This window comes from Dermochelys coriacea, chromosome 11 (assembly GCF_009764565.3).
Source record: "Dermochelys coriacea isolate rDerCor1 chromosome 11, rDerCor1.pri.v4, whole genome shotgun sequence".
Lineage (NCBI taxonomy): Eukaryota > Metazoa > Chordata > Testudines > Dermochelyidae > Dermochelys > Dermochelys coriacea.
Window position 1 is genome coordinate 76,656,683 of NC_050078.2, and position 23,998 is coordinate 76,680,680.

The window sequence follows — 23,998 nt, forward strand, 5'->3', positions numbered from 1 at the left end:
TCCATTAAAGAGGCGACATTGCCAGCGTGAGCGGCTCATGAAAAGCGGATCCCAGCTCTCTGCATTGGACAAGTGCGGTAAGGCCTGACCAGTGGGGGAGGAATACACTGTTCGACTGGAGCAGATCTGGGTAATAAGTGTAGCCTCTGGATCAGGGGTTGGCAACCTTTCAGAAGTGGTGGGCCGAGTCTTCATTTATTCACTCTAATTTTTAAGGTTTCGTGTGCCAGTAATACATTTTAACGTTTTTAGGTCTCTTTCTATAAGTCTATAGTATACATACAACAATAGTTTAGTTGTTTTTAAAATGTTTAAGCGTCATTTAAAATTAAATTAAAATGCAGAGGCCCCCAGACTCTGTGGCCAGGACCTGGGCAGCATGAGTGCAACTGAAAATCAGCTCGCGTGCCACCTTTGGCATGCGTGCCATAGGTTGCCTACCCCTGATATACAGTTAACCCTTATATAATGCACGTTTATACAGCCCTTTTTTGATGTAACACGGGGTTTTTTTTTTTTATGTTTCATGCACTATTTTTATGTAGCGCATGCTCATGGGAGGGAGTTTGGGCACAGGAGGGTGCTCGGTGTGCCTGATCTGGGGGTGCTTGCCTTGGGTGGCTCCCCATAAGCAGCTCCCCGTGCCTGCTGTTCCTGGTGGAGGTGGAGGCATGGCCAGGGGGCTCTGCACACTGCCTCTCCCTGCAACCAACACTCAGGGAGGGATGGGGGCAGCGCACAAAGCCACCTAGCCACATCTCCACCAGGAACAGCGGGCATGGGGAGCCACCTGAAGGGAGTACCCCCCGGATCCGGCACCCAAACCCCCTGCCCTGAGCACCCTCCAACATGTACAACTATGTCATGTCTGGGAACCTAACTCTGTTTTTCCCATTTATTCTTCTGTTTATAGAATGTGTTTTTATAGAACACACAGTTTTCTAAGAACATAACTACTGCATTCTATAAGGATTTACTGTACATCACACTCTGGGTCTTTGCATATCCCAAAACCTGTTCCTATAAACCACAGGTATCAAATCAATCTTAAGCAGTAGAGCCCCGCTGAACCGTTCATAGTCCCAAGTATCAACTCCACCCACCTAGCTATATACCACTATCAGTTTAGCACTGAATCAGAGGTAAGACCATCTTCGGAGTCGGTCCACAGGATCAACCTGGTTCCAATCACAAGCTTTCTCAAAGGCAGTGAGGTAGGCACCTATTCCCCCCCCCCATTAAACTGGGCCAACCATTTGGCATCTAGGCTGCTAGGGACTTGGCTTCCCGTGATCTCTCCCCACTTTCCCCTTATGGGACTTCTTGCTTCTCCATACCCACTTCATGCTATCACTGCTGTTCCTGATTTTTCCTCTGCTCCTCTCAGGTTTCCCCTTTTTCTCTCAATCAGCTCGCTCCCTTTTGCCGTCTACTAGTCTCTGTTCCTCCATCTGAAGTCCTTTTTCTTTCAGCTCCAACTCCCACTGCTTCAGCTCTAGCAAACAGAGAACCGGATCATCAGGATGCATCCCCGGCTGCTGCTGCAGGTCCCTCTGTGGGCCTGGGACTCTCTCAAAATCCCACCTGGCTTTGGACCCTAATTCTTGATCCGATCATTCTTCTCCAGCCATGCAATCGGCTGAGCCTCGTGTAACTTTCCAACCCTGAATGTTCTCCCACCACACAGCTCTGTGGTGCTTTTCTTAGGGAGGTGGATATACACCATTTTCTTGCTGTTTCCTTTGACTAATCTTGTTTTTATTGCTGCAAGTCACTTCTTGCAAAATCCTCCTGTTGCATTCAGAATCCCACCAGCTGCCCCCAACTGTCATGGATCCTCACGGTCTGTCCTATGCCCCAGCTTTTAAACAGTCCCTAGAGGAACCCCTTCACTGTGCCAAATCCCCAAGGGGTCCCACTCTTCCCTCTGGATAGGCCATGCAGCCTCAACGCTTCCGAGACTGAGCCTCTGGGCTCCCGCTCTCCTGCCTCACCCCGTGAACTGTGCACAGCAAGTCCAGCTGAGATAGACTCCTGGTCAGAGACTGTTAGACTCTTCAGGGATTAATGCACCCAGCAAGTATCGGCAGTGACACCCAGCAGCCTTCTCAAAAACGGTAGGGTTTATTAGCCAACTGGAACACAGCAGAGGCAAATCCTTAGGTTAGCACAGAGAAGTAAAGGTTAAGACATAATCCATACTGGCCAAAGCCCTTGAGCCAGGCTGCTACAGGAACCATCTTGGTGTCCTTTCCCTGTATCTGTCACTTTGTCTTACTTTCAGGAAAGCTCTGTCTCTCTGGGAGCCCAGTTCTTCCTGCTCCTCAAAACACATTGAATTCACATGTGCTCCACCCAGACAAGCTGGGAGCCTCTCATTGATAGGTGTCAAGTGTTCAGTCCTGGGGGTTACCGTGGACTCTGTAAGGCCTTCCATTGATATGGGTTAGTCACCGTCAGGGCCTTCATGAGCCATTTGTATCTCCCCATGGCAGCTCTTCAGACTCAGAGCAGAGAACACCAAATACAGAGAGCAGATGAGACGTGTATTGGAGTAACAGAAATATTACCAAAATTCCCACATCCGTCACACACACACACTGGTCACAGACCTTGGAGAGCTGGACATGCACAAGTCTATGGGTCTAGATCTAATGCATCCAAGGGTGCTGAGGGAGTTGGCTGATGTGATTGCAGAGCCATTGGCCCTTATCTTTGAAAATTCTTGGTGATCGGGGGAGGTCCCGGACGATTAGAAAAAAGGCAAATATAGTGACCATATTTAAAAAAGGGAAGAAAGAGAACCTGGGGAACTACAGACCAGTCAGCCTCGCTTCAGTCCCCAGCAAAATCATGGAGCATTTTGAAGCACTTGGGAGGAAGGTGATCAGGAACAGTCATCATGGATTCACCAAGGGCAAGTCATGCCTGACCAATCTGATTGCCTTCTATGATGAGATAACTGGCACTGTGGATACGGGAAAAGGGGTGGATGTGATGTATCTTGACTTTAGCAAAGCTTTTGATATGGTCTCCCACAGTATTCTTGCTAGCAAGTTAAAAAAGTATGGATTGGATGAATGGCCTATAAGGTGGATAAAAACCTGGCTAGATTGTTGGGCTCAACGGGTAGTGATCAAAAGCTCAATGTCTAGTTGGCAGCCGGTATCAAGCAGAGTGCCCCCAGGGTCGGTCCTGGGGCCAGTTTTGTTCAACATCTTTATTAATGATGTGGATGATGGGATAAATTACACCCTCAGCAAGTTCGCAAATGACACTAAGTTGGGCGGAGAGGTAGATATGTTGGAGGGTAGGGATAGGGTCCAGAGTGACCTAGACAAATTGGAGGATTGGGCCAAAAGAAATCTGATGAGGTTCAACAAGGACAAGGGCAGAGTCCTGCACTTAACACTACAGGCTGGGGACCAACTGGCTAAGCAGCAGTTCTGCAGAAAAGGACCTGGGGATTACAGTGGACGAGAAGCTGGATATGAGTCAGCAGTGTGCCTTTGTTGACAAGAAGGCCAACTGCATATTGGGCTGCATTAGTAGGAGCATTACCAGCAGATCGAGAGAAGTGATTATTCCCCTCTATTCAGAACTGATGAGGCCACACCTGGAATATTGCGTCCAGTTTTGGTCCCCCCACTAAAGAAGGAATGTGGACAAATTGGAGAGAGTCCAGCAGAGGGCAACAAAAATTATTAGGGGGCTGGGACACATGACTTACGAAGAGAGGCTGAGAGAACTGCACTTATTTAGTCTGCAGAAGGGAAGAGGGAGGGGGGATTTGACTACCTGAAGGAGGGTTTCAAAGAGGATGGATCTAGACAGTTTAGTGGTAGCAGATGACAGAACGAAGAGTAATGGTCTCAAGTTGCAGTGGGGGAGGTCTAGGTTGGATATTAGGAAACACTATTTCACTAGGAGGGTGGTGAAGCACTGGAATGGGTTACCTAGGGAGGTGCTAGAATCTCCACCCTTAGAGGTTTTTAAGGCCCAGGCTTTAATAAAGCCCTGGCTGGGATGATTTAGTTGGTGTTGATCCTGCTTTGAGCAGGGGGTTGGACTAGATGACCTCCTGAGGTCTCTTCCAACCCTAATCTTCTATGATTCTGTGAGAGAAAGCAAAGCACAGGGGTTGGACTTTAAGCCAGTGAACGCAATGAAGGGCAAGGGGACTGCAAGTCTCAAACCTTGGTCGAAATGCAGCAGCATCTATGTCCCTGACCCCAGACAGGTGATGGTTGGAGGCCTGGTACCCGAGAGGTCATTTCTTGAGCGGACCTCGGAGGGGTCAAAGGTGTAGCTCCCCCAGACGTGTGACATCAGACAAGCACATTTTGGGGAATTATGGAGTCTAGTGAGTCAAGTGCAGTAGGTATTAAACTCCTCGTGTCTGCAGAATTAGACACTATAATTCAGGAGCAACAGACTAATTCCGTTGGAAAAGGAAAATGTAAGAAACAAGAACTGGGCCACGTTCCCTCAGAAGGGACTGGCTAAAAGATCCAAAAAGCCTGGAGGGAAGACAGACCATGGCTACTGGAGATGGAGGAGAGGGGGGAGAAAAAGACCTAGCAAGTCACAAGAACTCTCACAGCCACCCTGTGACATCGACGAAGTGTACATTTGTGCCGGGGCAGCGGTTGTCCTCTGGGAGAGGGGAGCAAAGCACAGACTCAGAAATGGTGGCCATGGTCGCAGTGGGTAGATACGGGGGGAGGGGTTACATGGGGGGCAGTGAGTGGTGGACGGAGAACAAGAGTTTTTTGTTTTTGTTTTTTTTTTTTAAAACAAATACTAAAGTAAAAATGGCCAATATCAAATATACACATGTCCGGGGAAGGACACAAGGCAAAAAGCAGGGCATGAAAAATATGTCAAAAATTAAAGGTTGAGTAAAGATCTAGAGTTATTACTACTCGGGGTTCTGTAGAGATCCCACTGGTTTGAACAATAATAAAACAGGAATCCTTACCCAGTGAGGCCACAGTGGCATAGTTCTCCTGCATGACCTGCCTGTAGAGGGCTCTCTGAGCAGGGTCTAGCAGAGCCCATTCCCCCTCCGTGAAGTACACAGCCAGCTCCTCAAAGGTCACCGACCCCTGAAAGAACAAGCGTCGCCCACTCAGAACCTGCTACTCAGTGACTACACCAGTATTCACAGGAGAGCAGGGCCAGTAGAATGAATGCTCTGCGAGGGACGCGGTAGCAGAATCCCAGCCCTGCACCACTCAGAGCAGCCAAGAGGAATCTCAAAACCCTAACCATAAAAACACAAAAGATACCAAATGGAATAAAGGGGAAGTCAACAGGAAAGAATACAAATCGGCAGCTTCAACTTTGGAAAATTCATAAGGGAAACAAAGGTCAGGAGGGGAAATCTAAGGCCAATATGACAGATTTTTTTAAAAGTATATTAAGAACATAAAGAATCCTAACAATGGTATTGGTCTATTGCTATGATAGAATTATCAGTAATCATATAGAGAAGGCAAAAATGTTCAGTTAATACTTCTGTTCTTATACCTGGCGAAAACTCTTTCCATTCCAATAACTCATGAGGATGTTAAACAGCAGCTACTAAAGACAGACATTTTCAAATCAACGGGTCCAGACTCCAGATAACTTTCATCCAGGAGTATTAAAAGAACTGGTTGAGAAGCCCGCTGGACCATTACTGCTGATTCTCAGTGGGTCTTGGAACACTGGGAAAACTCCAGAAGAATGGAAGAAAGACAGTCCTGTGTCAATGTTCAGAAGGTTTAAAAGGGATGACACAAGTAATTATAGGACTGTCTATCTGACACTGATACCAGGAAAGATAATGGAGCACCTGATAAATGTACTAATAAAGAATGAAATAAGGGTAATACAATTAATATCAATCAACAGATTTAGAACCTATCAAACTTAGTGCATGTCTTTTTGGATGAGATTAGAAGTTTGGTTCATAAAGATAGTAACATTTATGTAAGATACATAGACATCTGTAAGGCATTTGACTTGGTACAGAACCATCTTTTGATTAAACCACCAGAAAAATTCAAAATTAACATTGTACACGTGAAATAAATTAAGAAGTGGCTGATAGGTCTCAAAACTTAATTGTAAGTGGAGAACCATGGTTGAGTAGGTGTTTCTAATGGGGCCTCAAAGGGATTAGTTCTTGGCCCTCTTCTATTTAACATTTTTAATCAATGACCTGCTCGAGCACTGGGAATCTGGGAAGTTTTCCCAGTTCTGGCCAGGGGGGTTATTTCCTGTTCCACAAACAGGAGAAATCCCACTACCAACCCCCATGAGTTTGTTCCTTGAAAGCAAGCCCCAGAGTCAGCAGGATAGTCACACCCTGTCCCCTCCCTTTCTCCACATTGTCTATTTCCTTCTCTCCTCCTCCCACCTCCAGCAGCTCCCATCCTCCTGTGCATTTACTGCCCCTCTCCCTCCCGCCAGAACCCACCACCAGCTCCCAGACATCCCTTACCTGAGCCAGCTCCACTGATGCCATTTCCTTTCCCCTGGGAGTGGGGGGTGATCTGGAGCAAAATATAGATGTTATTCTGCAGCCTGTCAGGGTGAGAAGGGCAATTGGAGCAATTTCAGAAGAGGTTTTGTCCATTTACATTCTCCATTCATTGCAGGTGTTCTCCCTGAAAACAGACATTCTAGGTTCTGCTTCACTGAGAAACACTTAGGGTACATCTACACTGCAGTAAAACCCATGGTTAGCCTACAGGCTACAGAGTTAACAAATTGCAGTGTATACGTCCAGGGTCAGGATCCAGCCCCACAACCCGATTCCCATAAGTCCAAGTCATCTGACGGGGCCTGCCACAGATGTTTTATTGCAGTGCAGACATACACTTTGTGACTTTATTACAGCACAGACTCAGCCTCTCCCACCTGGATTAACCCTCCGGAACATGGTTAAATGCTCTCTGTAATACAGTCTCTGAACCAAACACTAGAGAAGAGCAAAATCAAAGGATATGATTAGGAGGATTCCCCATCACTGTCCCCGGGGCTCCGGGCAAACATCCATTCCCTCCGGGCTTAATCTTTTGCAGGTTTCAGGGTCTTTTACCAGTGAAAGAGCCTTACACAGTAATATCCTACTTAACCTCTATTTATTAACAGTTACCAAAACAAAATGCACACGCTTACACATACAGTGCTCACCACTCCCAATAAGACAGTTGAACTTTTCTTGATGGCCAGTCAGGATCAAGTCCATCTGGGGGACTCCAGTTTCTAAACCAATTGGAGAACACTTCAATCTCTCTGAGGTGGCTATCCTTCAACAATAAAACTTCAAAAACAGACTCCAATGAGAGACTGCTGAATTGGAATTAATTTGCAAACTGGATACAATTAACTTAGGCTTGAATAGAGACTGGGAATGGATGAGTCATTACACAAAGTAAAACTATTTCCCCATGTTATTTCTCCCCCCCACCCCACCCCCCACTGTTCCTCAGATGTTCTTGTTAACTGCTGGAAATAGCCTACCTTGCTTGTCACCATGAAAGGTTTTCCTCCCCCCCCCGCGCCCCCGCTGCTGGTGATGGCTCATCTTAAGTGATCACTCTCCTTACAGGTTTCAGAGTAGCAGCCGTGTTAATCTGTATTCGCAAAAAGAAAAGGAGTACTTGTGGCACCTTAGAGACTAAAATTTATTAGAGCATAAGCTTTCATGAGCTACAGCTCACTTCATTGGATGCATTTGGTGGAAAAAAACAGAGGGGAGATATGTATATGTATGATATGATATGTATGTATATGTATGGTGTATATCAATCTCCCCTCTGCTTTTTTCCACCAAATGCATCCGATGAAGTGAGCTGTAGCTCACGAAAGCTTATGCTCTAATAAATTTGTTAGTCTCTAAGGTGCCACAAGTACTCCTTTTCTTTTTGACTGTATACTTGTATTTCAAATGTGCTTGCTCCTGAGTAACACCCACAAGATAGTTGACATCCAGTCTAGCCAGCACATTCCGAGTGAACCATTCAAGTTGATAGCCCATTAAGTAAAACAATGGGTCACAGAAGAAGCATGTCTCCACTCGGTGGGCCTTCCTGGGACCTTTTAGCCCGAATAAGGACAATGGCTCCTACTACGACTCATTGAAGCATGCAAGGGCATCTGACAATGGACTTTGTCTTGTGCCTGTATATTTCTACTAACTACTGTACCGAGAGCATCTCCACATGGCAGAAAGTATAAAAGGCTCTGGAAACATCTCTATTTTGCCTCTTTCCTGCTCTGGTCTATGGTCTTACAGTAAAAGGAGCATTACAACCAATGGACTGAGGACCTTCTAATCTTTTGGATGTTACCAGAGACATTATAAGCCAGCAGTTTATTCTATCACATCTATAAAACTGATCCAAGAATTTTGCAATGATTTTGTGTATTTGATTCCTTTGACCATTTAAACTCTCTCCTCTTTCTTTTCTCTAATAAATAAACCTTTAGATATTAGATATTAAGGGATTGGCAACAGCGTGACTATTGGGCAAGATCTGAGTTATACATTGACCTGGGTATGTGGCTGATCCTTTGAGATCAGAAGAACCCTTTGGTTGATGAAACCGGTTTTAAATAACCACTCATCATTTAGTCTAGTATCTGGGTGGTGAAACCAGGGCTAGGATACCTAAGGAGACTGCATTTCTGACTTCTTGTTGGCCAGTGTGGCGAGACAGAAATTTACTTTTGTTGCTGGTTTGGTATATCTCATGGAAGAATAACCATCAGTTTAGGTGAGTTTGCACTGTTTCTCAGCAGTTTGTCTCAGTAGGTCACAGCTGAGGATGGTGACACTAGGCATAACTGAGGCTACGTCTACACTGCACTTATGTCATTAAAACTTTTGTCGCTCAAGGGTGTGGGGAAAAAAAACAAAAAACACGCCCCCAACAACAAAAGTTCTAAACATGAAAACCACCAGCGTGGACAGCGCTATGTCGGCAGGAGACGCTCTCCCGCTGATGAAGCTACTGCCCCTCTCTGGGGTGGTTTTATTTTGTTGTCAGGAGAGCTCTCTCGCCAACAAAAGATGGCTACAGTGCACACCTTACAGGGCAAGGCTTTAGCAGCACGGCTGTGCCACTGGAAGCTGCGCAGTGTAGACATAATAGTATGAACCAAAGGCTGTGAATCAGAGAACATCTGGCCTTGGCAGAATAGTAACACACTAGTATTAGCTAACACCTCATAAGCACAAGCCTGATCTCAGAGGATGGTACAAGAACACCCAAAGTTCTCATCTAACTACGTAAACATATTCCCAAGACATGGTACAGGAGGGGATGACATAATAATGGATAAAGATGTTTTGTTCAAACGAGCAGGTACAAGAATTACTAGCACTGCAGAGTTGTAGCACTAACAAAATCTAGAGCATAATATGTAACTTGTTTGTATCTATGTATAAAAGGAGAAGTCATACCATCTTTTTTCTGGTCTGGGGATAGTGTCATATTATGTTGATTGAACTGGTTCCTTGTGGTGGGCATACCTGTGTTAGTGTACCTGTAGCTCTTATGGGGCACCAGTACTGTGCTTTGTTGACAATAAACCTAGCTGAGCGCCACTGTCACTGAGCTAACCCTGTAGCCTCTCTTAATGAAGAGCACTGAGATGCAACCTGCACTCCCTGCTAGTGAAGAGAACACAGGAGCGCCAAGAACCGCAGTACTGACAATTCTGCAGTGCTAGCACCACTCCGCAGCACTAACAACACTGGTGACCTGACCACTGCTTTGGTAAGTGGTGAGCTGCCCGCTCTGGGGTTCACAACCTAAGATGGCAGAAAGCTCCAAGGTAAGGAATCTCCCCATTCCCCAGCTACAGATCCCCCCAGAGTCTGATAAGGTTTGGACAGGCTGGGTAATGAGTAGAGGCGGTCCATATGAGGTAAAAAAAAGAAAGTGGGGAAACATGAACTGGAATTTATAAGACTATGGCAGAGACTGTAGCCTTGAAGAAGAAGAAGAACAACAGTAAGTAATGTAGAATATTGCAAACTCTGGGCATGGCTGTTAGATGGCTAAGACAACAAACAACAAAATTGGCAGGGCAAGTAACACAAAAACAAAAAGAGATAAAAGCAGCAACAGAAGCAATAGATTTGTCACAGCAAGCTGAGAAACAGAATAGAAAATTGGAAACAGCTGTAGAAAATCTGCAAAAAAGAGAAGTGCTACTATCCATCTTGGTGGGCAACAACAGGCTCGGATACTTAGATAGTGCCTGATGGGTGGGGACAGAAATGAAGAAAGGTGGCCCTAGCAAAATTAAGGGATGGAACCTGGAATTATTGGAATGGGTTTTGGAATGGGAGCATATGGAATGACCAAGAGCCACTAAGCAGCCCATGGGTAGCGGTTACCACACTGCAACCACCACCGTATGATGAGAGCCATGTTCCAGTGAAACCGAAACCCAGACTGGTGGCTTGTCAGAATGGGAGAAGTAAGCGCACAGGAGGGAGAAGTAGCAAACAATACTTTCCCTAGATTGGTAAATCAGATGGAGGAGGAAACAGAATAGGTCACAGAGCACATTAGGCAACAGGGGCTGCTCTTGATCACAGGAGAGTGGATAAAAAAGGATTTCAAAGTAAAACACCTAGAGTACTGGGCCAACACTAGGAATTAATGCATTGTCAGAAAAAATACAGCCAGCAAGAGGTAAAAATGTAGGCTGGCAAACACAGTCTAAAAATCTTTAAAGTATGCATGGAGTTTCCCAGAAATGACTAACTGCAGCAGGGAACCCCAGCAATATGTTGGATCATATTAAAGAAGTTTTGTATTAAAGTCACAAAGGAGTTGGATTCCCCATAGTTTGAATTCCAGGGTATTACTGGTTAAGAGGTCTCTTGGTCTTTGGTACTGTTTCTCTCCCTCTATGTACGAAACTTGCAAGCTGCTAACTGTGTTAGAAGAGATTTAATAATTTTATTAAGATAATGTTGAAGTAAAAAGAAAACGGTACAGAGTTTAGGCATAGAAGTTTCTGGTTATCAGGGAATAAGGTACAGATTATCAAGGGGTGCGAAGTTCAGTTTAGGAGCGGGTGGCATAAGGAATACATAATCTGCAATCTCCTCGATTGGGGGTAAAAGTTTAACGAGTCAAAGTACAGACATTGAGATATGGGGGTATGTTGTCCATATAATGGCTATGTTCAGATGTGGAGTATAATGAGCGGATACGATGATGAGGATGGATCTACCCTCATTTGGTGGGATTTAATGTTCATTGAGTTTATGGTTCCAGTTCATATGGTCCAATGGAAAAAGTCTCTTGGTCCCTTTCTCATAGTTAATGCATGATGTACCGGCTCACACCTCCTGGTACAGAGTCTGTTCTCAAAACAAAACTACTACTCACACAGAGAGAGACTCAAAGCAATACTCTGTAACAACAGAAACAGCACCCAGAGACTCCCCGCCCTTTTATTGTATTCATCTTGCTCTGTTAAGAATTGTGATTAAAATAGAGATAGAGGATGTATGTGGATGGATGCTTGGTGTGGATAATAACTGAAGGATCAGGGAGGTGCCAGCCTAAGAATCCAGTGTCCATGGCTGAAGAAGGTGTCAAGTGGAAATAACAAGAGGACCCCCGGAAGGGCAGACTGAAATCCACCCAACAGCCTCAAGAACGGGAGCACCAAAGAACAAGATAACATCTGGCAGCACGGAGCAGTCAGGAATGTGCCATCTGCTGATTGATTCAGCAACAGCATGATGAAGCAATTCCCAGACTGGCATAGGAAGAAATTCCTCTAAAAATGGACTCTAGAAAGTGAGAACTTTGGGGTCTGATTCTGCAAACCAACTTCCAGGAGCATCAGATGTGTATCTGACAAGGCCCTGCTCCCTCCTCATGTCCAGGCCAGCGGCTTAGCATGAGCAACTCTAAGGCTGGTAACTATGATAACAACCTTGCAGAATCTCTCTCTCTGTGTGTGTGTGTGTGTGAATAAATATGAGATTGAATGGAATGTTATAGCTATAACTGCTTACTATGATTCTTTCTGTATTCACAATAAATGTGGTATTTTGCCTTTTCCCCTTTAATAAGATCCTGCTGATTTTTATTTTATTGGTATAACATTTTGATGGAGAATTGCGAAAGAGGGAATATTGGTAAAAAACCTCAGTTATTGTAAATATTGGTGTGCACACCACCAGCTCTATTGAGCTAGGCATTTCTGCTTTGAGCAGGGGGTTGGACTAGATGATCTCCTGAGGTCCCTTCCAACTCTGATATTCTATGATTCTATGATTCTATTGGGTTAACCAGACCTGCTGGCCTCCGGGAAGGTAGCAGGGGACCTGCTGGCCTCCGGGAAGGTAGCAGGGGACCTGCTGGCCTCCGGGAAGGTAGCAGGGGACCTGCTGGCCTCCGGGAAGGTAGCAGGGGACCTGCTCGCCTCCGGGAAGGTAGCAGGGGACCTGCTCGCCTCCGGGAAGGTAGCAGGGGACCTGCTCGCCTCCGGGAAGGTAGCAGGGGACCTGCTCGCCTCCGGGAAGGTAGCAGGGGACCTGCTCGCCTCCGGGAAGGTAGCAGGGGACCTGCTCGCCTCCGGGAAGGTAGCAGGGGACCTGCTCGCCTCCGGGAAGGTAGCAGGGGACCTGCTCGCCTCCGGGAAGGTAGCAGGGGAAAGTGTATAGATTAAGCTACGATTACTAAACCTAAGTCCTGTTGTTCACTGAGGTATCAGGGGCAGCAAGAAGGCCTAAGGGCCAGGCTAAGCTACTCACTGGAATAAGGAGTAGCAGGTTCAGAGAATCTAGGCTGTGTCACTCGCTGGCCTGTGCCAGGTGTGATGAGGAAATTTGATAAACTACGATTTCAGAATATAGGCTGTGTCCCTTGCTAAGTAACGCCAGGAGTGACAAAGAGATTGAAATATCCATGTTAAGATGTTTAAAAGAAAACAGGGTAAGCCAGTACCAGAGAGAGGAATGGAGTCAGAGGGAACTCCACCCTCACCTTTTGTTAAAGAAATTACACCTTTTAAACAAATCCTTCAAAAATTTGGTCACAGTCCTTGGACTAAACAAGCCCTAGCTGATGTCTGCACTATTTCGGACCTAGAAGATAGATTGGCTCAGTATATCCTCATATACAAACCTTCTAGTGCTGCCAAAAGAGATGCAGCAGCAATTTGGTTGTTGTGGGAGGCATGTAAGGATTCTTACCTCCACTTGTCTTCATGTAAAGAGGAAAAGGCACAAACGGAAAAGGGAGAAGATAATTGGAAGGTGCTGGCTACAAATACCCAAAGTCAGCTAAAAATAGTGAAAGAGGCACTCCAGGAATGCAAAGAGAGAGAAAGATTCCTGGCAGACCAAGCTAAAGCCTCTGAGAAAACAAAGAGAATCATGTGCTCCAAGGTATGGTAAAGAAATTAACCTTGAAGCAAGGCAGAGCACCTACAAATCATAGTCATTATGAATCACTAATTAAGAGTCAGACAAAAATTGGGCTTTGCCTCTAAACAGGTAACAGCCATTACAGCAGGTGAAGGGGGAGAAGGTCCTATGTAGGACACCCTCAGGCATAATTACAAAGAGAAAAGAGAGTGAAAAAGTTAACTCTGCAGAGTTTGGAGGGAATTAAGCAACTAAACTTTGTGAAAATGTTAAAAAGGAAAAAAGTGTTAGAGAAAGAGCATTTTTGGTTTCTTTGCAGCCATTCTGAAGGAAAAATGGGCCCTTTTCCAAAGGAAAGTCTGTACATTAGCCAGGCAAAAATGAACTATCTGATTAAAATCATTTGACTATGGACAATTTAGTCAAATTTGCTAAAAGAACATAAGAGGGTCTACTGGAACTTAACTGCCTCGAATGTATAGAGGGAATGTAAGATGTAAAAAACAGAGTAGTGTGGAAGAGATGTTAAGGAAAAGAAAATGTGTATGTATCTATCTGTGTGTGTGTAAATATGTAAAGTTCTAAGGACCAATTGGTTTTGTTTTTGTTTTAAATAATGCCACTAAAAATCCATTTGATTCTTTAATTCAAAGTTGCAAAACTGACAGACCTTTTTGCTACACACAGATAATTAGTATTGTTTGGCTTTGGGATTTGGCATTTAACCCTTAAAAGGTAACTCAATGCTTTACAAAATTTAAAATGTTTTTAAGTTGTGGCTGCAGCAAGGCAGTCAAAATCAGGAGAATAGAAAAAAATTCTGGATTCTTTGTTTGTTTGATTGGTTTTTGTTTGTTTGTTTTTGTAACAAAACAACAGATGAGAGCTGTAGTAAATAAATAAATAAATAAATAAATAAGAAATTAAAAAAGACAGTGCTCCTCAGAAGCAACAGCAGGGGTGAAATGCACAAAACAAAAAGAAGCAATGTTAGAAACACTGAGTCTTAAAATGGCTCTGAGTAATCAGACTGTCACTTTGATAAAGGTACATGAAAACTAAGCAAAAAAAAAAGAAAGTTACACCTTATGTAAAAATTGATATGGATAATATTATAGAAGTTAAACTATGGAAGGAATGTGCATTTGCCCCAGAACATGTGCAGGGTATATTGTCAGGTTTCAGAGTAGCAGCCGTGTTAGTCTGTATTCGCAAAAAGATAATTTGAAGCTTATTTGTTGAAGTATAGCCACTCTTAGGTCTGTGATCGAGTGACCAGAGAGATTGAAGTGTTCTCCAACTGGTTTTTGAATGTTATAATTCTTGATGTCTGATTTGTGTCCATTCATTCTTTTACGTAGAGACTGTCAAGTTTGGCCAATGTACATGGCAGAGGGGCATTGCTGGCACATGATGGCATATATCACATTGGTAGATGCGCAGGTGAACGAGCCTCTGATAGTGTGGCTGATGTGATTAGGCCCTATGATGGTATCCCCTGAATAGGTATGTGGACAGAGTTGGCAACGGGCTTTGTTGCAAGGATAGGTTCCTGGGTTAGTGGTTCTGTTGTGTGGTCCAACCTTCCACACAAACTTCCTCGTGGCTGGACTTTACAAAAACTAGACAAGCCATTTACAAAACACACTTTGCTTCTCTACAAAAGAAAAAGGACACTAAGCTATCTAAACTACTATATGCCACAAGGGGCCACAACAATGGTTCCCGTAACCCACCCAGCAATATTGTTAATCTATCCAACTATACTCTTAGCCCAGCAGAAGAATCTGTCCTATCTCGGGGCCTCTCCTTTTGCCCCTCAACCCCCACGAACATGATACAGTTCTGTGGTGACCTAGAATCCTATTTTCGACGTCTCAGACTCAAGGAATATTTCCAACACACCTCTGACCAACATATTAACCCACAGAGACCTTCCTGCCAACACTACAAAAAGAAGGATTCTGGGTGGACTCCTCCTGAAGGTCGAAACAGCAGCCTGGATTTCTACATAGACTGCTTCCGCCGACATGCATGAGCTGAAATTGTGGAAAAGCAGCATCGCTTACCCCATAACCTCAGCCATGCAGAACACAGTGCCATCCACAGCCTCAGAAACAACTCTGACATCATAATCAAAAAGGCTGACAAAGGAGGTGCTGTCGTCATCATGAATAGGTCGGAGTATGAACAAGAGGCTACTAGGCAGCTCTCCAACACCACTTTCTACAAGCCATTACCCTCTGATCCCACTGAGAGTTACCAAAAGAAACTACAGCATTTGCTCAAGAAACTCCCTGAAAAAGCACAAGAACAAATCCGCACAGACACACCCCTGGAGCCCCGACCTGGGGTATTCTATCTGCTACCCAAGATCCATAAACCTGGAAATCCTGGACGCCCCATCATCTCAGGCATTGGCACCCTGACAGCAGGATTGTCTGGCTATGTAGACTCCCTCCTCAGGCCCTTCATTACCAGCACTCCCAGCTATCTTCGAGACACCACTGATTTCCTGAGGAAACTACAGTCCATTGGTGATCTTCCTAAAAACACCATCCTAGCCACTATGGATGTAGAAGCCTCTACACCGACATTCCACACAAAGATGGACTACAAGCCGTCAGGAACAGTATCCCCGATAATGTCACGGCTAACCTGGTGACTGAACTTTGTGACTTTGTCCTGACCCATAACTATTTCACATTTGGGGACAATGTATACCTTCAAATCAGCGGCACTGCGATGGGTACCCGCATGGCCCCACAGTATGCCAACATTTTTATGGCTGACTTAGAACAACGCTTCCTCAGCTCTCGTCCCCTAATGCCCCTACTCTACTTGCGCTACATTGATGACATCTTCATCATCTGGACCCATGGAAAAGAAGCCCTTGAGGAATTTCACCATGATTTCAACAATTTCCATCCCACCATCAACCTCAGCCTGGACCAGTCCTCACAAAAGATCCACTTCCTGGATACTATGGTGCTAATAAGCGATGGTCACATAAACACCACCCTATATCGGAAACCTACTGACCGCTATTCCTACCTACATGCCTTTAGCTTTCATCCAGATCATACCACTCGATCCATTGTCTACAGCCAAGCGCTACGATATAACCGCATTTGCTCCAACCCCTCAGACAGAGACAAACACCTACAAGATCTCTATCATGCATTCCTACAACTACAATACCCACCTGCTGAAGTGAAGAAACAGATTGACAGAGCCAGAAGAGTACCCAGAAGTCACCTACTACAGGACAGGCCCAACAAAGAAAACAACAGAACGCCACTAGCCATCACCTTCAGCCCCCAACTAAAACCTCTCCAACGCATCATCAAGGATCTACAACCTATCCTGAAGGACGACCCATCACTCTCACAGATCTTGGGAGACAGGCCAGTCCTTGCTTACAGACAGCCCCCCAATCTGAAGCAAATACTCACCAGCAACCACACACCACACAACAGAACCACTAACCCAGGAACCTATCCCTGCAACAAAGCCCGTTGCCAACTCTGTTTATAACATTCAAAAACCAGTTGGAGAACACTTCAATCTCTCTGGTCACTCGATCACAGACCTAAGAGTGGCTATACTTCAACAAAAAAGCTTCAAAAACAGACTCCAAGGAGAGACTACTGAATTGCAATTAATTTGCAAACTGGATACAATTAACTTAGGCTTGAATAGAGACTGGGAATGGATGAGTCATTACACAAAGTAAAACTATTTCCCCATGGTATTTCTCCCTCCCACCCCACCCCCCACTGTTCCTCTGATATTCTTGTTAACTGCTGGAATTAGCCTACCTTGCTTGTCACCATGAAAGGTTTTCCTCCTTTCATAGATTCATAGATACTAAGGTCAGAAGGGACCACTCTGATCATCTAGTCCGACCTCCTGCACAGCGCAGGCCACAGAATGTCACCCACCACTCCTATGAAAAACCTCACCCATGTCTGAGCTATTGAAGTCCTCAAATCATGGTTCGCCCCCTGCTGCTGGTGATGGCTTATCTTAAGTGATCACTCTCCTTACAGGTTTCAGAGTAGCAGCCGTGTTAGTCTGTATTCGCAAAAAGAAAAGGAGTACCCGTGGCACCTTAGAGACTAACAAATTTATTAGAGCATAAGCTTTCGTGAGCTACAGCTCACTTCATCGGATGCATTTGGTGGATAAATCTCTCCTCTGCTTTTTCCACCAAATGCATCCGATGAAGTGAGCTGTAGCTCACGAAAGCTTATGCTCTAATAAATTTGTTAGTCTCTAAGGTGCCACAAGTACTCCTTTTCTTTTTAGGGTATATTGTAGAAGGGGCAAAAGAAATGCAAGCATATCTTGCTACTTAATTAAAATGCTATTAGGGCTCCAAAGGGAGCCACAATAGGTTGGGTTTTCTTTTTTAGATTGCTGTGTGTTTTGGAAGCAGAAGTTAAAAAAGTGATCAAAATTCTGAAGGTTTCAGAGTAGCAGCCGTGTTAGTCTGTATTCGCAAAAAGAAAAGGAGTACCCGTGGCACCTTAGAGACTAACAAGTTTATTAGAGCATAAGCTTTCGTGAGCTACAGCTCACTTCATCCGATGAGGTGCCACGGGTACTCCTTTTCTTTTTGCAAAATTCTGAAGTTGATTGTGTCCCTTTTAAGATAGAGTCTCTGAGCTGCTGATGGCTTTAAATCCAAAAGCAGGAAGCGTCTGTGAAAATGCAAATTACCTAAATGATAAAGAAAGGAAAGAACTAGCAGCACAAAGGAGCTACAGATAAAGGACATACCTGGTCAGGAAACAAATTGCCTAAATAAAAGGCATGGTATAACAAGATAATTTTAATAAATTGAATGATAATGAGTACCCCTGTAACAATGTATAGTGTGTATGATTTTTGGAAAAATCCTTTAAGGTCATATGGTAATGATGCTTCTCAGCTATTACCTGTAAATAAACTTAAAGCTTAACACAGCAGGAAAAACATTATAAACTTGGTCTGATGTATAAGAAGGAAAACTGAGGTACCCCACCTCATGGATTTAATGACTAAACAGTGGGATAATTTCCCCATAACCCTTAAAAGACAAGCCATTGGAATCTGGCCTGCCTATAGAACAAAAACAGGAAAATGTGGGGGTAATTCCTCTGTTTTGCCTGCAATCAGCAAGGGTATTTGTAAAAGAAATATTTTAAGCAATAATCTGCCACCACAAAAGGGGTAGAAACATGTTCTTTTTGTCTTTCAGAAAATCAGGAAAAGCTGATGCCAGCTGAAGAGCAACCCAATACCATGAATCTACTGCCACAATAGAAATTGTGTTTTGTGTTCTATGTTTTGTCTTGTTGCTAGCACTGTTGTGTATTTAAAAAAAAAAAAATACTGAAGACCTGCAGGTAATTAAAAATAAATTAAGTTCTCTGTCCCAGCTACAGGACAGCCTGATACAAAAACAAGTACATGCCAATGTAGACTTGGTCCAAATTGGTCTGGGTAACCTAAAAGCCCGATGGAATCTTTGGCAATGGCTTAATACTACCACATGGCTTCTGCATAAGAAAAAATTTAGAAATAGGAAACTACACAGCCATAGCTATGGGATGCACTGAAATGTAGACACTTGCCCTAGCTACTTTGGAACACAAAATGTTCTGGGTCATATTGGGAAATATTAAGGGTTTTATGCATTTGTTAAAACAAAGAAAGATCATTGTTTGACACTTAGCAATATGTATGGATGCAATACGTTTCCAGTATTGTAAAACCAGACTTGTTAATGGAAGAAATTGTTGTCAAAATTGCACACCAACAGTCCCTGGAGGCAAAGGTATTGAAGATTAGCTCACTCTCCATATTACATCTGGGATCCTTCTGGCTACCCTGGACCTCGAGCCAGCGGGCTGGGGAGGGAGGGAAGCTATTGGACACTAGAGGTTGTACTGAATGGACTCCTCAAAAGTGGGTGTGCCTCACCTTGCCTGTTACCCCAGAACCTTGTAGTAAAGATACATCACTAGGATCATGTATGTGGGATGAATTGGAATCACAAACACAAATTGCCTCACAGTACCTTTTCTTGAATAGGCTACATAGAAAGGGACACTGACTATTATAAATCTTAGTGTCAAAAGGAGGATTATGTTGGATCATATTAAAGAAGTTCTGTATTAAAGTCACAAATGAGTTGGATTCCCCATGGTTTGAATTCCAGGGTATTACTGGTTAAGAGGTCTCTTGGTCTTTGGTACTGTTTCTCTCCCTCTATGTGTGAAACTTGCAAGCTGCTAATTGTGTTAGTACATTCTAAAACAGAGTCTGTTCTCAAAGCAATTCCTTGTGACAACAACTACTCACACAGAGAGAGACTCAAAGCAATACTCTGTAACAACAGAAACAGCACCCAGAGACTCCCCGCCCTTTTGTTGTATTCATCTTGCTTTGTTAACAATTGTGATTAAAATAGAGATAGAGGATGTATGTGGATGGATGCTTGGTGTGGATAATAACTGAAGGATCAGGGAGGTGCCAGCCTAAGAATCCAGTGTCCATCGGCTGAAGAAGGTGTCAAGTGGAAATAACCAGAGGACCCCCGGAAGGGCAGACTGAAATCCACCCAACAGCCTCAAGAATGGGAGCACCAAAGAACAAGATAACATCTGGCAGCACGGAGCAGTCAGGAATGTGCCATCTGCTGATTGATTCAGCAACAGCATGATGAAGCAATTCCCAGACTGGCATAGGAAGAAATTCCTATAAAAATGGACTCTAGAAAGTGAGAACTTTGGGGTCTGATTCTGCAAACCAACTTCCAGGAGCATCAGATGTGCATCTGACAAGGCTCTGCTCCCTCCTCATGTCCAGGCCAGTGCATGAGCATGAGCAACTCTAAGGCTGGTAACTATGATAACAACCTTGCAGAACCTGTGTGTGTGTGCCCCGCACCTGGCCCCAGCTCATCTCCGCTCTGCCTCCGCCTCCTCCCCTGAATGCGCCACCCCGTTCTGCTTCTCTGACCCCCTGCCCCCGGCTTCCTGAGAACCAGCTGTTCGCGGGGGAAGCCGTGGGGGACGGAGAAGCAAGGAGCAGATTCATGCTGAGGCCCAAGGAGGCGGAGGTGAGCTGGGGCAGGGAGAGGGTCCCCTGCGCCCCCCCGGGTTACTTGCTGTGGCATGGGCGGCCCTCCTCGTGCCCCCCCCAGCTCCACTCCGCCTCCCTGGGCCTGAGCGCAAAGCCGCTGCTTGCTTCTCAGCACCACCCTGCTTCCCGCGCAAACAGCTGATTCGCAGGAAATGGTGTGGGGGGAGAAGCAGAGCTGGGCGGTGCATTCAGGGGAGGAGGCAGAGTGGAGATGAGCTGGGGCGGGGAGCTGCCAATGGGTCCTCTGCACCCACCAAATTTTCCCCAAGGGTGCTCCAGTAAAGTAACTATTCTAACGCTTCAGGAATGCAACAGCTGAAGAGACTCTTAACTTTTTTGCAAATATGGTTGCTAAGCAACAGAAATGAAAACTCTGCTTCTAATCCTAACCCCTAACTAACATATGAAACGTAGGTTCCATAGAATAGCATCCTTAAAAGCACACAAAGTCATGGCAACTACATTAAGTTCATTAAATTAATACAACAAAGTGGGCAAATAATTTGTAAAAATTCAAGTTCTTATTAGTTAAAACTTTTAAAAAGATAATAACTTTCTTCTTTAAATATTCAGCTCTTTTGTTTACTCATTTGTTTCTAAAATGCATTGCCTAAATAACTTTAAGCACTTAATGCCTTATCTTGGCATTAAAATGCCGTTCATTAACACGGTTCCCCCAGATACTGTGAGGCCGCTGCCTGGGATGTGTATCTGAAAGGGGGCAAGTCACTCTGATCAGCAATCCTGTGGATTTTAATGGAGACAAAGAGGGAAACAAATGATTCTCAAATGTGAGCGGGAAAGTTGATCACTGGGGAATTTAAACCCTCTGCAACCTCCGTTATGGAGAATGACTCAGGGCTACAGGGTCCCTCCAAAAAAGGAGAAGGGTCTGCACATGAAAAACAAGGGGAACTCCTACAAGCTGGAAGGGATTTTTTAAAATCAATAACTGATAATTATCTGGAAATGGCAAATTCTGAAATGTGACATCAGTGCTCAGTAACTAAAAAGAAAAGGAAGCAAATATGAGAAATTTCCACAGAACAGAGAAAAACAGAGAAGTTTGAAGGATTGTATATCAATAGTTGATACAAGGTAAGAGATAATATTTGAGTGGATTTCATATTTGATCATTAGGGAGAGAAAGGGCAAAATGCGCAAGGATTTTACAGCAAACAATATTCACAAATGTAAGAAAAAGACAATGTCAGATGATTAGATGGGGAAAATCTCAGGGGATAATAAATCATAGATAACGAGAGAGAAAAATGGGGCAAAGTGTCCAGGAATTTTCTGTCAATATTTCAGAACGGAGGAGAAAATGGGGCAAAAACTAAACATTTCCCAATACAAGAGAAAAACAGCAACATCTGAGGGGACTTTACGTCGACATTGAAGAACTGGAGGGAAAAGCGGGAACATTTCAGGGGATTTGTGATGGATGCAGCTGGCCTTTGCCGCTCCCTACAAGAGAGCCCACAAGATCACAACATCCTGCGCCAGGAAACAGCCGAGGTGGGTCCTCTGGGTCTCTCTAGGGCCTCCACAGGCCTCCCAGAAGCAGCCACTAGGAGCAAAGGGGCGGCAGGGGCCCAGCAGCTCAGGCCCTGGCCGGACTGAAGGAGGAAAGCCGGGGGGCTCTTCCCGGGCCCGGTGAGAGAGAAGAAGCGAGGATGGCGCCCCGCGACAGGGCTGCAGATACAAGGGCCCTGTAGGAGGCGGCCCAGGGAATCGCAGCGATGGGCTGGAGCGGGCAGGACATGGCTGCTGGGTCTAGGGTCCCCAGGGTGGAGCCTGGGGCAAAAGCCGTGGCCGAGACCCGAGGACTCAGCGGGGCAGGCGAGGGGAAGCGACAGGGGTTTTACACCCCGACGGGCTCATTCTGGAGCGGCGGGGCGGAGGCGGGAGGATTGTATCGCTCTGGGAGAGGGAAGAGGTGAAATCGGGGGGGATTTAACCCCCCGGCTGGGCCCCGGCTCTTCTCCCCCCCCCGTGATGTCCTGGCTGCACGGAGATGGGTAAATCCACCACAGCTCACACGGGCTCCCGCCTTGTCCCGGGCAGCCCCCGGCCGGCGCAGGCCCAGCGCGGGAGCCGCCCCCGGCGGGGATCCCGGGCCCCGGGGACGCGGCGCAGAGTCGCTCCCCGGCCCGGCCCCCCGGTTACCTGGTCTCCGGCCCGGGCCGGCCCGGCCCCGCGGGGAAGCCCCCAGGCTGGACGCCGGCGGAGGGGACGGGGGAGGCGCCCAGATTCCTCCCCTTGGAGCCCGGCTGCCCGGTGATGGCGGCACCGGGGGCCCCGAGGCTCCGTGCAGCGGGGTCGGGTCCGGCGACTTACGGACCGAGCCCGGGGCGGCCCGGGACTTCCTCTCCCGGCACCCCGCGGGCTGGGGCCAGGTCAGACCCGCCCCCATCGCCCCGCCCCGCCAGGGAGCGGCCCAGCCCCGGTGCGTCCGGAGCCCCCGCGAGCAGCCCCCGGCCCCGGCCCCGGCCCGACTCCCCCTCGGGGCCCAGACAGCGACGTTACCTCCGCTCCCGCCCGCGCCGCGGCTCCAGCCCCCCGCCGGGCCCCGCCCCAGCCGCTCCCGCGCCGAGCACGGCGGGGCTGGGGAGGGGGCGGGGCCGGGCCGGCGCCTCCCGCCGCTCGCTCCCGTCGGCTGAGGCGCCGGCCCGGGGCTGGGCACGTGCCCTGCTGGCCTGGGGCCCCCGGGGCAAAGCCGGCGGGGGCGGGCAGAGGCCGGGCGGGGCAGGAGCCGGGGCGAGAAGGGGGCGCGGGCGCCGGCAGAGAAGCCGGGGGCGGGGGGCAGAGAGGATAACAGTGGCCGCGAACGGGGTGAACCGTCTGCCCCGGCTCGGGAACCGGGGTGGGTCGATGGTTCCGCCGGCCTGTAGTGTAGGAAACTACCCCCTGTGGGAACCGGCCGCCTGTAGCAGTTACTGAAATGTAAGGAAAGAAAAGGAGGACTTGTGGCACCTTAGGGACTAACAAATTTATTAGAGCATACGCTTTCGTGAGCTCCGATGAAGTGAGCTGTAGCTCACGAAAGCTTATGCTCTAATAAATTTGTTAGTCTCTAAGGTGCCACAAGTCCTCCTTTCCTTTTTGCGAATACAGACTAGCACGGCTGCTACTCTGAAACCTGAAATGTAATGGATTGTAGAAAACTGCTGTTGTAAAAGACGGGTGTCTGGTGTAGCAGATGCACTGGTGTGTTGTCCCCTGCACTCATGGCAGGACTCAGTGTTATCTAGACCATCCCTGACAGGTGTTTGTCCAGCCTGCTCTTAAAAATCCCCAGTGACGGAGACTCCACAACCTCCCTGGGCAATTGATTCCGGTGCTAAACCACTCTGACGGGAAGTTTTTCCTGATGTCCAACCTAAATCGCCCTGGCTGCAATTTAAGCCCATTGCTTCTTGTCCTATCTTCAGAGATTAAGAAGAACAATTTTTCTCCTTC

General features: G+C 46.4%; 1 protein-coding gene across 1 annotated transcript in view; it reads right to left on the bottom strand.

Annotated features, from left to right (window-relative positions):
• Positions 1 to 22,947, bottom strand: part of LOC119863660 (zinc finger protein 271-like) — a 79,964-nt gene extending 57,017 nt beyond the window's left edge. Inside the window, exons 1-4 of the mRNA XM_043505792.1 lie at positions 22,706 to 22,947; positions 7,171 to 7,257; positions 6,491 to 6,573; positions 4,982 to 5,108 (exon numbers count right to left, since the gene is read on the bottom strand). Coding sequence (XP_043361727.1) covers positions 4,982 to 5,108; positions 6,491 to 6,573; positions 7,171 to 7,240 — 280 coding nt within the window. The 5' untranslated portion in view covers positions 7,241 to 7,257; positions 22,706 to 22,947. The remainder of the gene's footprint in view (positions 1 to 4,981; positions 5,109 to 6,490; positions 6,574 to 7,170; positions 7,258 to 22,705) is intronic.
• Positions 22,948 to 23,998: the final 1,051 nt, after the last annotated feature.